The 13,725-nt window shown below is 32.9% G+C and overlaps 1 protein-coding gene across 3 annotated transcripts; it reads left to right on the plus strand.

Moving 5' to 3' along the window:
• The first annotated feature begins 24 nt into the window (after positions 1-24).
• LOC126822661 (elongation factor 1-delta) lies at positions 25-13,459 on the plus strand. Of its 3 annotated transcripts, XM_050551675.2 has the most exons (9): positions 25-98; positions 4,786-4,908; positions 5,319-5,396; positions 10,078-10,144; positions 10,969-11,141; positions 11,763-11,826; positions 12,193-12,318; positions 12,803-12,918; positions 13,381-13,459. In XM_050551675.2, exons 2-9 carry the CDS (start codon positions 4,789-4,791, stop codon positions 13,417-13,419), a joined length of 783 nt encoding a protein of 260 aa, XP_050407632.1. In that variant the 5' UTR covers positions 25-98; positions 4,786-4,788; the 3' UTR covers positions 13,420-13,459. The 3 variants fall into 3 exon arrangements, with proteins under 3 accessions (XP_050407632.1, XP_050407643.1, XP_050407652.1); XM_050551686.2 differs by lacking the exon at positions 5,319-5,396; XM_050551695.1 differs by lacking the exons at positions 4,786-4,908; positions 5,319-5,396 and having other exon boundaries at positions 27-98.
• The last annotated feature ends 266 nt before the right edge of the window (positions 13,460-13,725 follow it).

Here is a 13,725-nt window from a genome sequence, read left to right on the forward strand (position 1 = left end):
TATATAATTCTAATTTCTGCGCATCTACCATTCTACAGTTACCCACTTCCTTTTACTAAACTCGTGGAAGTGTAAAGCTGGTTGAAAACTTACACAGCGTAAGTCATTGCAAAAATTAGCAGTTAATAAATAATCATACCCTTGAAAACTATTTCTACTCTATTTAGAAATAATCTCGCAGTACGTTGATCCGGCTACTCTAGGGTTAGGGTTAGTAGTAGAAATCTTGTGAAATCGTGAGGAAGTAAAAAGTAGCCGGGTCAACGTTACGTACTATCTAAGCCGTAATAATACAGAACCAAAAATTTCTAAATATTTTGCTTGATTTTAAGATTAAAGTAGCTAAGTCTCTAACTCAATATCATACAAAATCTTCGACATTGAAAACACAAATTATTTGTCATTTTAAATCAACATTGATGTTGTGATCTTACCGGGAAAAGATGGTATCACGTCATTTGAGACTCACGTCATTTGGGACTCAACATAAACGACATTTGGGACTCAGTTGACCACGTTTGGGGCTTGATTGGCGTCAATTGGGACTCAACACAAACGACATTTGGGACTCAATATAAACGACAGTTGGGACTATGGGCTTTTGATATCCAATAATATTTAAGACAAAATAAACATTTCACAAACGGTACACGAATCGTGTAGCATAATGCGTTTCAGTGTCATTTGTAATAAGGGACTCGAAAACAATAGGCTACTGTCTGAGTCTTGGTAAATTTTAAACGGATTTCTTCGATTATGAACAAACTACTTAACTTTGGTTATTATAAACTTACCTGTGTGTTTGTAAGGAAACTCCCGTTCGATAAAATCCATTGCACAACTAATTATCACAACGATGAGAACAAGTTCTCTCTTGAAAAATTGAAATAACACAAACTTTTCCCAGAGAAAAATACCAATATGGAAGATGGTTACGTCACTCTGCGGAAGATATCATTTCGTATTAGGGGTGACAGCATAGGAAATTCAAGTACAATTACGACAAGAATCCATGACTACTCTAACCAAAGACCACTCGGTTCAAGACCAGTCGGACCAACTGATAGACCACTCAGCCCAAACAAATAGACTACCCGGACCATACAAAAAGACTATTCGGACCCAACAGAAAGACGACTCGGACCAATAATAAAGTGTTGTTTTAATAAATTGATAATTGCGTTTGTTTTAAAGGGACAATAACACTCTTGCTGGCTTGAGAGCTCCAGAAAGTAAATAATATCTCTATCTAAGTACTAGATGTTTAAGTGTCCTACCTGTTGTGTAAATTATCCATTACATCCTATTTTACTTGTCCAGAGGGTTCGAAAATATTTTTAAATCGAAGTTTCATTTGAAAAGGTTTATGTTAGACGTTTCAAACCATTATGTTGAATATTTCAAAATTTTTAAATAAGGTGTGTTAAGATGAAATTTGTATCATCAATTAATTGAAATATTCTAAAATAGTACAATTTGTTGACCAGAATAAAGATTGGGACATATTATTCAGTTACAACAAGAGTGGTATTGAGCCTTTAATATGAATACTCGAACCAATAATAAAGTGTTATTTTAATAAATTGATAATTGTGTTTATTTTAATATGACTACTCGAACCAATAATAAAGTGTTATTTGAATAAATTGCTAATTGTGTGTGTTTTAATATGACTACTCGAACTAATAATAACGTGTTGTTTGAATAAATTGATAATTGTATTCCAAATCGCAAAATATCGAGAACCACACTTGTAGTCACGTTTAAAAAGGGACATATAAACGTCCGGTCTTCGTATTATTATGTGCTGTTTATATTAACGCATCAAGGGCGGATAACTTGAAAACGTGTCTCCCCCCCCCCCCCCCCCATATATAGTAACCCAGGGGTTAGTGGGGTAGAACGGAATGAAACCACTGGGGATACCGCGAATGTGGAAAAAGTAAAATTAGGCTATCAGACAAGAACAGTATACCCGTATATGTAGAAACTGTCAAAAGTCTGGACATACCGAGTCTCATTGCAAGAGTAAATAAGAAAAATTAGATTGATATTTTTTTTGGCACCATTATTAATTAATTTTAAAACTAATCGTTGATTTATTTTCCGTACACAAAATTGAACTAAACAACTCTAAATATAAGAATTCCGTATAAGAATTATTTGCTTCTTTGTATTGTGATTTAATAATAAATAAATAGCATATTGTCTAGCCTTATAATATAATTTAATTGGTCCGACTGGTCTTGTTTTGGTCCGACTGGTCTTAGTCCGAGTAGTCTTTAGTCCGAGTGGTCTGGATACCTACGACAATTGGCATTGAGTTTGAGCGTTCGCACACATTCCTGTGTTTAGTTACCGTCTTTTACATTCTAGTAAAATCTCTGCAAATTTTATAGCTTTACTTTTTGAAATATTTTGTTCTAATTATTTGATTAGCGACTCGGATGGGATTATTTACTTTTGAACACGCATGCCGCACAAACACAACTATACATTCGTTTTACGGGCTTTATCACACTTCGGTCGAAACTGTCGAATCGAGAATTAATGTTCCGCTTCTTACGGGGTCATACGGGCTTAGTAGCATTATATACCATTATATATGTTACTGAAGCGGTTATTATTCGATCGAAAAAGAATGCGTATAAAATTAAAAATACACTCAGAGAATTCGGAGGTAAGCTTCATGATCCTTGTTAAATTATTTATAACATAAAGAAGTATAATAACAGACAGCTTTATGGATGACATTCACTAGGTTTATTAACTGCAACGTTTCAATGAGGTTACTCTCACCGTTATCAAGCAATGATAACGGTGAGAGTAACCTCATTGAAACGTTGCAGTTAATAAACTAGTGGTATCATTGCTTGATAACGGTGAGAGTAACCTCATTGAAACGTTGCAGTTAATAAACCTAGTGAATGTCATCCATAAAGCTGTCTGTTATTATATATCACTTTCACTAAATGCCTTTCAAAGACAACATAAAGAAGATAGGATATTTATAGTTTATACATGACTTTATTTTTACGAGTATCCGTGCAATCAGTGATATTTTAATTGTGAAGAAAATTTGATAGACTGGCGATCAATGGTTTCCATATAAATCTCCTATGTAATTGCCTTCAATTGATATTTTTCGTCGCCAAAACCCATATACGATCAAAATGATCGCGCTGTCAAACTATCTTTCAATGTTAACCAACCCCCGCAACAGGTATATTGGATTCGACCAATACGTCACGAAGACATTGTTGACATCGACTCTGTCGAAATTACAAGTAAATTTTCAAATTTTTCAAGAGAGAACTTGTTCTCATCGTTGTGATAATTAGTTGTGCAATGGATTTTATCGAACGGGAGTTCATTACAAACACACAGGTAAGTTTAAAATAACCAAAGTTAAGTAGTTTGTTCATAATCAAAGAAATCTGTTTAAAATTTAGGATGGTTCACACAGTAGGCATTTTCCACTAGTCCTGTCAAATGGTGAGGTCATATTCGTATCTGAAGTGCATGCGCAATAAATACTGTCGGTGTAGACTGGAATAACCCGACGCTAGATATTGGCATTCGATAGAGACTTCTGGCGTATTTCGCCGAACATAACTGATTAGAAATTACTGTAAAGACAGAAACGATGGAATGTAAATCAGTTTATATACATTCATATTACATTATTATATGCATTGTGACCCATTTGTGTCAATTTCTAGGTCCCAACTATTAGCGATTTAGCCCCTTTAACTCGAGCTTTTACGACATTGTTCAGGATCGGTGTCTGGCAATATCTGGACACTGAATCTGTGAATGACTAATATAAGCCACATTTAGGCCTACATGGAAGTCGATTTGGCTTGAATTGAAATGGTTTGAAATTCAACCAGGATAATGACTATTTCAGCTCAGAACGTAAGCTCTCGTGTAAGCTCTCGTTACACATGCCCTGTACGTTCAGGAACCGGCCTATTGATTCCATGTCGAAATTTTTTCAGTTCCCTGTAAATCTTACTGGAAACCTTTTTACTGCCATCATTTACTGCCATACGGTCGCGCGTCAGTCACTGTGAATGCTTGTACAATGTGAAGGAACATTTTAGTGTAATGGACATAACAAGCCATATTAGATATCAACCAGGTACTCGACACATTCGACACTGGGCCAAATCCACACTGTATTTGTATGAAGTAAAATATACCATAGGCAGCTACAGATAATTTTTGATTTAATACCTGTTAGAAAGGATTCCTTAGAAAGTAGACTTGATATCTGATGTCAGTGATGGGAAGTGGATACTGAACAGGATCTGGATCCTGACCTCCACAAAATAGAGAACCGAACGTTACTTTAGATTTGATTTTACCAGACATTTATTTTTATCTTCTTCCTAGTTGGTTGTCTTCCATTCATGATTCGAACTGGTTCTGAATTTTCATCATTAAAATGTATGGAAATCATGTTACTTCTTTGTATAGAGATACATACATATTACAAAATACATTAACCACCTGTGTCTGAACCAGTTTTTTAGGAACTAGTTCTGGTCCTATACCTGACTGCCTAACTGATTATTATAAATTATATTTCTAACCAAAATTTAAATTATTTATCAGTTGGAAATTTTGTACAGAATTCTTTTAGTGTCAGCATTCCAAACTATAACAAAAATAATTACGTTTTAGTTTGTTGCTCAGGGTTCGGGTCTGTGCACTGGGTAATAATCGTTAATTGAAATTAATACGACGTAAATAACTTAATTTTCATCATCTATTTTTAAGAATATGACTGGTCATCCATTAACACAAGATTCCGTTTGGATGCAACAGAGAAAATATGAAGACGCGGAATCGTTTTACCAATCGGTTTTAGCCGGAACGGCGGGTAGCTCTCCAAACTTGCAGGTTATTTTATTTTATGTAAAGTTTGTTTTAATTGTTCTGATGTAAAATTACTTTATATTTCATTTGTCATCTTGTGTTTTTAAGGGACAATTGAAGTTTATTTACAAATAAGCAAAGAACTGTAAAAAATGACTGCCATGAATTAAATAGGACAATCATGACCATGTATGTACTAGGCCAGTGGTACTTGGAACATGCCAATAAATCCTCATTAGATTAATTAAAATCCTTCTGAAGACTTTAATGTATGTTGATCTGTATTTAGATATAGTTTTCAGGTTACACAATTTTATCCCAATACATATATGTCTTAAATATTTTCCTACATCAATTCCGCCATCTTTAAGGATTCAAGTTTTTGCAATGTGACGTCCCAAATTTGTCTGTACATGTATTTTGTGTATTTGTAGGGGAGTACTGGGTCCAGTTCTTTAGTCAATGAAATAGCACAAGCCAGGCAACAAATACAAAATGTTTTAAAAAATACCGTAAGTAATGCAGAGAAAGAAAATTAAAAAATGAAATTTTTATTTTGGCCAGATTTTAAAATTTAGTTTCTTTAACCTGCTGCTTGTTGCTTTCATATTTTAATTTCAACTTATTTCCGTGCTACTAATTTTCCTGCCATTTTTTTTTTATTATCAGATTTCAGTCCTGTTTTATTTGGATTTGATTCAGTTATTGATGTTTTATGAGTTCCAATAAATTAAAATAAAAATATAAGCTTAAACTACGGAATGTCTGAACTTTTTGTATTTTTTTTGTACCTATTTTTAAAATGATCTAAATTTAGCTTCATCCTTTATCTCTTGTTAATTTAAATTTGAAACTTTTGATTATGAATTTCTAATCAAATATGCCTTTCGATTCTGAAAATCATGAAATTCTAAAACTTTTATTGGATTGATTTCTTTGAGCACTTTTTACTTTCTGCACAAAATTTAAATCCTTTGTTAATAAAACCATAAATCATGGAAACATTCCATTTTCATAAAAGAACTTCTTAATCAAAGTACAGCCTCATATATTGAAATGATTGTTTCTAGATATTTTCACTGGACGTGGTTCGTTACATATTTTTTAAGAATGTTCTCCCCTCCCAATTTATTTATACTGTAGCTAACTTTCAGTCATTAGTGTAGTGGTTTTGTGGTTAATTCTATTTTTTTCTCATGGGTTATAGGTATTGCTTTGTTTCTTCCAAGATAAATAGAAAACTGCATGAAGAGTTTGGAAATAGATTGCCTGGCGTTACGATGTCGTCACAATTGACAACAAAAGTGTTTGTTTTAACTACTTTTGAATAGTTTGCCGTTGTGGTATTCTTAAAGAAAGTCATGATATAAATATGAAATGTTTCCACAACATAATTCTGTTAGGGTAACACTCAGCCGATGAGGATGGGTGGGTGTCCACACAAGTGGAAGAGCTCATAAAAGATCCCATGACCGTTTTAATTGAATAAGTGTAAGCAGTATAGTCACTGTCCTGGATAAATTATCTCCAAAAATTATCAAAGGTTCAGTTGATCAAAACATAAATTATACATTTTTACTATTTTTTTTTCTTTTTGCTACCGGTGATAGTCATGGAGGAATAACAACATTGTAAAGAATCATGTATGATATTGTTCTGTTTGTTATAGATTGTGGTTATGTCACTTTCAAATAATTAGTTGTGATGTTTAAAAGATGATCTTTATTGTACATTGTGTAGCTAGTTGTCTGTAGCACCTAATATCACTTCCCTGTTTGTAGATGGGATGTATAAAAGATGGGCTTATCTTTGCCAGTTGTACATTGTTTAGCTCGTTATCACTAGCATCAGATGTCATGTCCAAAGTACATGTAGTTGTGATGTTAAAAAGATGATCTTGTCTGTTGTACATTGTGTGTAGCTTGTTGTATAGCACTTGATGTCATTTCCATGTTAGAGATGTGATGTTTAAACGATCTTTGCCTGTTGTACATTATGTAGCTTGTTGTCACTTCCCAACTAGATTGAATATATCTTAACGATGATGTGGCAGATTTTTCTCAAATCTGGCATATCATCTTATTCGAAACATGCCAGTCCGATTGCGTCAAGTTAGGGTTTTTCCCCTAGTTGACAATGTCCTCCGAAGTTCTTAATGTCTCTTTAAGTGAATGATATATTTTTGAAAAAAAAGTTACATAGACATTATGTTACTTATCATGATTTATGATTTAGAAATAGACTGGGTTAAAGGAGAAGTCCAAAATTTCACATATAGTTTCTCAGGATAAGGCTAAAGGTTTGGGCTGTTTTTCACCAGTTTTATTTACTAAAATATAGCTTGGACTGTTTCTTCAACATTGATCGCTATCCCAAATCAACAGTTTTGAATAAGTTAATAGAAAATGTGATCCTGCTCCTTTTTCATAATAAGACCCACAAAACTGATTTTTGTCATGTGAGTATATTTCTAATGGCCAAAATTAATTGCGAAAGTTATGAATTAAAGATACATTATGTAAGATTTAGATAAAGAGCTAACCATTCTTGCTATAATAATTCGAAAATAGATAATGTAAAATGAATAATTTGATATTTCATTCAAATTACTCTATTGTGAGCGAAGATATTAGCCTTTAAAGGTTTGACAAAATGTGTACAATCATTTAAACTACCGTACTGGTTGTTTGAAGCCAAGTCTTGCTCTTCCATTTTTATACGCCCACATTGAAATGTGGTGGTATATTGTCGACGCCCCCATCCGTTAATATCCGATTGACTTTAAATTTATATACAGTGTTTAAGAACATGAGACGAAGAAGCCTATTGATTTTCAGCGATTTCTGATAATTACTGCCAGAGTTATGGCCCTTGATCACTTCAAAAAATCTTGTGGAGGCTAAAGTTAATATCCGATTGACTTTAAATTTATACACAGTGTTTAAGGTCATGAGACGAAGAATCCTAATGATTTTCAGCGATTTACGATAATTACTGCCAGAGTTATGGCCCTTGATCACTTCAAAAAATCTTGTGGAGGCTAAAGTTAATATCCGATTGACTTTAAATTTATACACAGTGTTTAAGGTCATGAGACGAAGAATCCTAATGATTTTCAGCGATTTACGATAATTACTGCCAGAGTTATGGCCCTTGATCACTTTGAAAAATCTTGTGGACGCTCTACAGGCTAAAGTTAATATCCGATTGACGTTAAATTTATACACAGTGTTTAAGGTCATAAGACAAAAAAGTCTATTCATTTTCAGCGATTTTCGATAATTACTGCCAGAGTTATGGCACAGTGTTTGAGGTCATGAGACGAAAAATCCTATTGATTTTCAACGATTTCCAATAGTTACTGCCAAAGTTATGGCCCTTGATCACTTTAAAAAATCTTGTGATGCTCTAGAGGCTAAAGTTATCATCCGATTGACTTCAGATTGATACACAGACTTTAAGATCTTGAGACGAACAAGTATATCGATTTTCAATAAATTTTTATGACTTGAACAGCTAAATCCATGATATTAAAAGTTTCGTATACTAAACGTTAGCATGGGGCAGAACTTTATAAAAACCAAACAAATTCTATTGGTTTTCTGATAATTACTTCATGAGTTGTTACTCTTAATCAGATTTTAGTGTATTATAAATGTTTCATTACCGAAAAAAGTAAAAATATGCGACAATACTTGTTGACTGCCCGGACGATTTAGCTGCTGTGGGCGTATGTTTCGTTGCCTGGCAAAATCTCTTTGGATTAAATCAAAATATTTCTGAACCATTCTAATCTATTTAATATCGGATTAATCCGATACCATCAGAGTTGATTATGGCCTGGATCAGTTAAACATGCATTATGCAAGAGCAAAATCTGCTTATTACAAGTCTTTCTTTAGGCCTGAAATGTTATCTAAATTATCAATTAAACAATAATTAACTTATCCAGACCATAATAAACTCTCGATGTCAAGGCTAGCCTTCGATGTTGGCTGGATTAGATTCCTATAATCCGCTAACGGCTATTGATAATTAAATCAATAAGAGTGGATAATCAAGACTATGCTGTTTATATTAATAATTCTAGTAATGATGAACGAGATTATGCAAAAATTTCACCCGCTTGTTTCTCGGCTCATAGTGGATCAATTTGACTGAAATTTTCAGAAAATTACCTTTACACTATCTAGTTTTTAACTATTATAGCGAGAACTGCCATCTCTTTATCTTATCTCCCATAATGTATCTTTAATTAATGTCTAATTAATAATTTAGAAAAAAATTTCAGGCCTAAAGATAAACCTGAATAGGCAGATTTAGCTCTTGCATAATGTATGTTTAATGTATGCAATATTCAAATAGTTTTTCAGGGAAATGAAAATGAAATGGGGGTTTAATGTCCTACTGTTCTGCTTCTACGGGGGTAATGAAGACAGGAGGTTTTTTTAAGGCTATTGAACATGAATTTTTGGTATTGGTTAATAATGTTGCTCAGAAAATGTTCACTAATATTAATTTAATGTAATCAACTAATATCTCATAATAAACAAACAAATATTTATTGAATATATTATATTGGTTTAAAAAATTTATACATTCCAGAAATCTGAAAATGTACCTAAATAGAACCAAAAATATTTTTTCTCCAAATTAGTTAGAATATTCAAATAGCATTCCAGTAAAGTCTTTGATTATTTGAACAGTAAAATCAGCCTTTATTTTGAATACTTATTAGTAATAAAAAACCATTAAATGTTAGTACTCAGTTTCCTGGCAGTGGTTATGTATTTGGATTTTGTCTGTTGAGGAACTGTATCTGTAATTGATGTAATAGAATTGTCTGTAAATGAATGTTTGTATGTAGTTTAGATGTTAATTCATGATTTATTGCAGCTGTCTGGTTTTGTTTATTTGTTTGCAATTTAAAAATGTTAATACATATTTTTTTAAGCCCAACATGCTAGGATAAATGTTAAATAGACTTCAGTGAAAAATTATAACAGAAAAAAATATGGCTTGGCAGACAAACTGAATGTGTGAGCCCGAGTCTGAATTCTCCAATAATAACATTGTGCACAGTATTGACAGATAAAATGTGGCATTGACAGTTTTGTTTGGAAGAAAACAATTTAAATGATTGTATGTTTTATACAAATTGTATGATGATTTTGTGTTTTATTGTTATTACAGGGAGGCAGTACGATGGATACTGGTAGAATTGAAGCTTTAGAAAGAGAAAACAAAGAATTAAGAAAAGGTTAGCAAAAGACTTTGTTTTAGTGCTTTTAGCAATTATTAGCTGAAGGTATAATAGTCTACTTGCTGTGAATTGATTGCAAGATAATAAAATAAAAAAAAAATTCATGTAAAATCCAATCTGTGGGTGTCATTTGAAAATAGCTTGATAATTGAATTATTATGATAAAAGGTTTAATCCAAACACAAGTCAACATTTTGTCCCAATAATTTATCTTCAATTGAGCTATGTTGCTGCGACACAGCATTAAGACTCTGAATGTTATATACTTTGTTTTTGTAATATAACAATCCAAGTAATTTAATTTCGATGACAAGCAGATTTAACAATGCATTCATGCAAGTATCAAGGTTTGCTTTTGTTGCGTCCATGCATTAAAATTTCTCTGATATCGGCACTAGTGTTGAGTATGTGTAAAACATAATTCAGGGTTCCCGCGGTTCTTGAAAATCCTTGAATATCCTTAAATTTAAAATTTCATTTTCAAGGTCTTGAATATCCTTGAATTTCGCGGAAATAGGAAAATATCCTTGAATTTCAGTTGAGATCCTTAATTTTGTTTCAAATTGGTAATAATAGTAAGTTGATATGAAAATCCTTTTTAGATTAGAAGTTTTATAACGATAATTGTAATGTTTTGGTTATTTTTAAGATGAAAAATTGTAACTTTAGGCTAAAAAATGTCTTGAAAATCCTTGAATTTAACGTATATTTATCCTTGAAAAAATGTTTGACGAAACCGCGGGAACCCTGTAATTTCCTTCCTTATTATATAAGTGATCTAATTAATGTACTCTGGTTAAATAATTAAATTGTTAATTCAGCAACTGATGATTTACGGAAACTGACAATTCAGTTAGAGAAAAGAATCTGTGTGTTAGAGGGAGGGTCTGGTTCAGCCCCAGGTAAATCTGCTCCTTCTAAACAAGCTGCAGCCCAAGCTGATGATGACGACGATGATGATGATTTTGAATTATTTGATGATGATGAAGATGAGGTATTTATATATATTTATATATTGTTGGCTGGGTTAGAACATTTTATCTGGCTTTTTATACCCTTTTCAGGGGACTGCAGTACTAAAATAACTCATATTCAAATCTTGGATTCCCATTCCTGCATACAAGGGGATAACAAGTAAATTGTTTCCTGGGATGGAATGAAAAACGAAAGCAAGAGATGAAACTGAAAATCAAAATAAATGTTTTGTCACATTCCTGTTTTTTAGAAATTGATGATTTTAATTCATAATTCTAATTGAGATTTTTGGAATATAAACTAATTTCCTACTCATCCTCAGTCTTTAAACTAATAAGAAGTTTGTCTTTCCATTGGACAAGAGAGCCGCGGTAGCTCAGCCTTTACTCATTGTGCCAGAAAAAGAAAGTATGACTATTCGTTCAAATGGAATGAAAAACTGTTGATAAAAGGAAGAGTAGGTGGAAACGCCACAGTCCAGACAAAATTTTCATACTTCACATCGGGTGGACGAGACATTAAACCCTATTTGAATCCATTTTGTGAGTGCGCAGCCAAAAAACGGGCTGTGTTCTTCGAAATATTTTAGGAAAAGGGACCCTTGTATGACTGAAATAAAATTATTTGTTTACATTTTTAGGATAAGGCAGCTGAGGAACTAAAAGCACAACGAATTGCAGCTTACAAAGCCAAAAAATCAGACAGTAAGTTTAATGTCCTGGATTCCTCTTTGTCTTTCCTAAAGACTAAATAATTGAGAAAATAAAGCAATAACAGAAACCAAACTCATGACCCTCAAAGTGTACTGTTTTGTTAAAAACTACTGTGTCTGGAGTAAGAGAGGTCAATGACTGTCAAAAAAATTAAACACATTGATTGGAGGCCCCCTAGATTTTGAGGCCCTAGGCTCCAGTCTGCCAAGTTTAGAGATAAATCTGACACTGTCTACGGAACGGATGTGTAATGAAATTTATGTGCCGCATTTAACTCATTACTTTCTTGATTTGAGTTGAGGAACTGATCGAGATATACCTCATTAATTATGTTTTAATCTTTTCCTCTCTCTACAGAACCAGTTCTAATTGCTAAATCTAATGTTGTACTGGATGTTAAACCATGGGATGATGAAACAGATATGAAAATTGTGGAAGAAAAAGTTCGAACAATAGAGATGCCTGGATTAAGATGGGGAGCAGGTATGTACTGTGTTTAGAGTTTGATAATTTCATTGGGATAGGGGAAATAATTTATTTAGCATTTACTTTGAAGTCTTTTTCATAAAAATTTAAAGGGTTAAAAATGCTACTATGAAACCAAAACCAATTTTTCAAGACTGATCATCAGACCAATACTATGTTAATCAGGAGTTGATTGTTAACATGAGGAAATGATCAATTAAATTATCCTATGTTTAGATTACATAACTGACAAATTTTTGATGAATTGCATTACCCAATTTAGCTCGTTAATAAAAGTTTGGTCATTCATATAATTAAAACCATTATTTTTTATGAAATTTCGAAAGGCAATAGGGTAGTGTACAATCTGTATAATATTAGAATCAACACTGTTTACTAGACTCTATAAATTAATAAGCAAATATAAATCTGTGAGGAGTAATGCATTTATCATTAAGTCAATATCTAATCTAACATAACTGTTTATTATTTTTTTTTGTAGCTAAACTAGCACCTGTAGGTTATGGTATAATGAAACTACAGATTATGTGTGTGGTAGAGGATGATAAAGTCAGTATAGAAGAGTTAACAGATAAAATACAGGAATTTGAAGATTTTGTAAGTTATTTTTGTGAGCCCACATATGTACAGTTTCTGCTGTATTCAGTCTTTTGTTTCCACAAAACACTATAGAAGACTTGGGGGCTTATTGAGTAGTGCTCTTGCTCATTGACTAGAAGTTCCAGGGTTCAATTCCAGTGCTGACACAGCTCCTCAGGATTTTCCAGGCAGGATTGTCAAAAAAACCTGAGTTTTCTTGTATAGCATTTGGAGATCCCATGACATTTGGAAGCAAAATTTCTCCCATATCACACTGTATGAAGAATGGTGCAGAAAAATAAGACTTCCATCATTCATACTGGCGATCAAATTATCTGGTGTTAAAGGTCAGGCGTTTCAGATATATATGTTACAACTTCACATTTTGTGTATCTTAATCTTTTTACAAAACATGATCAAATACAACATTGTATATTTACGAGCATAATTTAATCAACTGTTTTTGTTTTATCATTTTAGGTTCAAAGTGTGGATATTGCTGCTTTCAACAAAATCTAGTTCCATCACCTTCCACGTTAAATAAAATATTAAAAAATAATATTACTTTCACTTTCATTTATTGTCATTAGCTAACATGTTTGCTCAACGCAATAGGAGAAATGAAAAGGAATGGGTTTTAATAATGCCTACTGAGCTAATGAAGACAGGCGTACGCCATACAGTGCCTGCTCTTATTTTGAATTCCCACTCTGAAGGCTTCTTTTCTGTGCAAGCCTAAGTGTACATGGGACCTCATTTTTTTTGTCCCATCTGAACTATCAAATGCTCTCCTGGCTAGGACCTCCGTCTGCATCCCGTGAAGTT

This window comes from Patella vulgata, chromosome 1, assembly GCF_932274485.2.
Source record: "Patella vulgata chromosome 1, xgPatVulg1.2, whole genome shotgun sequence".
Lineage (NCBI taxonomy): Eukaryota > Metazoa > Mollusca > Gastropoda > Patellidae > Patella > Patella vulgata.

What these genes read in the sequence shown, in the direction of transcription:
- LOC126822661 (XM_050551675.2), top strand. Translation starts at nt 4,789, where the DNA reads ATGACTGGTCATCCATTAACACAAGATTCCGTTTGGATGCAACAGAGA. An exon ending in GTAGCTCTCCAAACTTGCAG is followed by an intron (nt 4,909 to 5,318) that starts GTTATTTTATTT and finishes GTGTATTTGTAG; the next exon opens with GGGAGTACTGGGTCCAGTTC. An exon ending in AAAATGTTTTAAAAAATACC is followed by an intron (nt 5,397 to 10,077) that starts GTAAGTAATGCA and finishes TTGTTATTACAG; the next exon opens with GGAGGCAGTACGATGGATAC.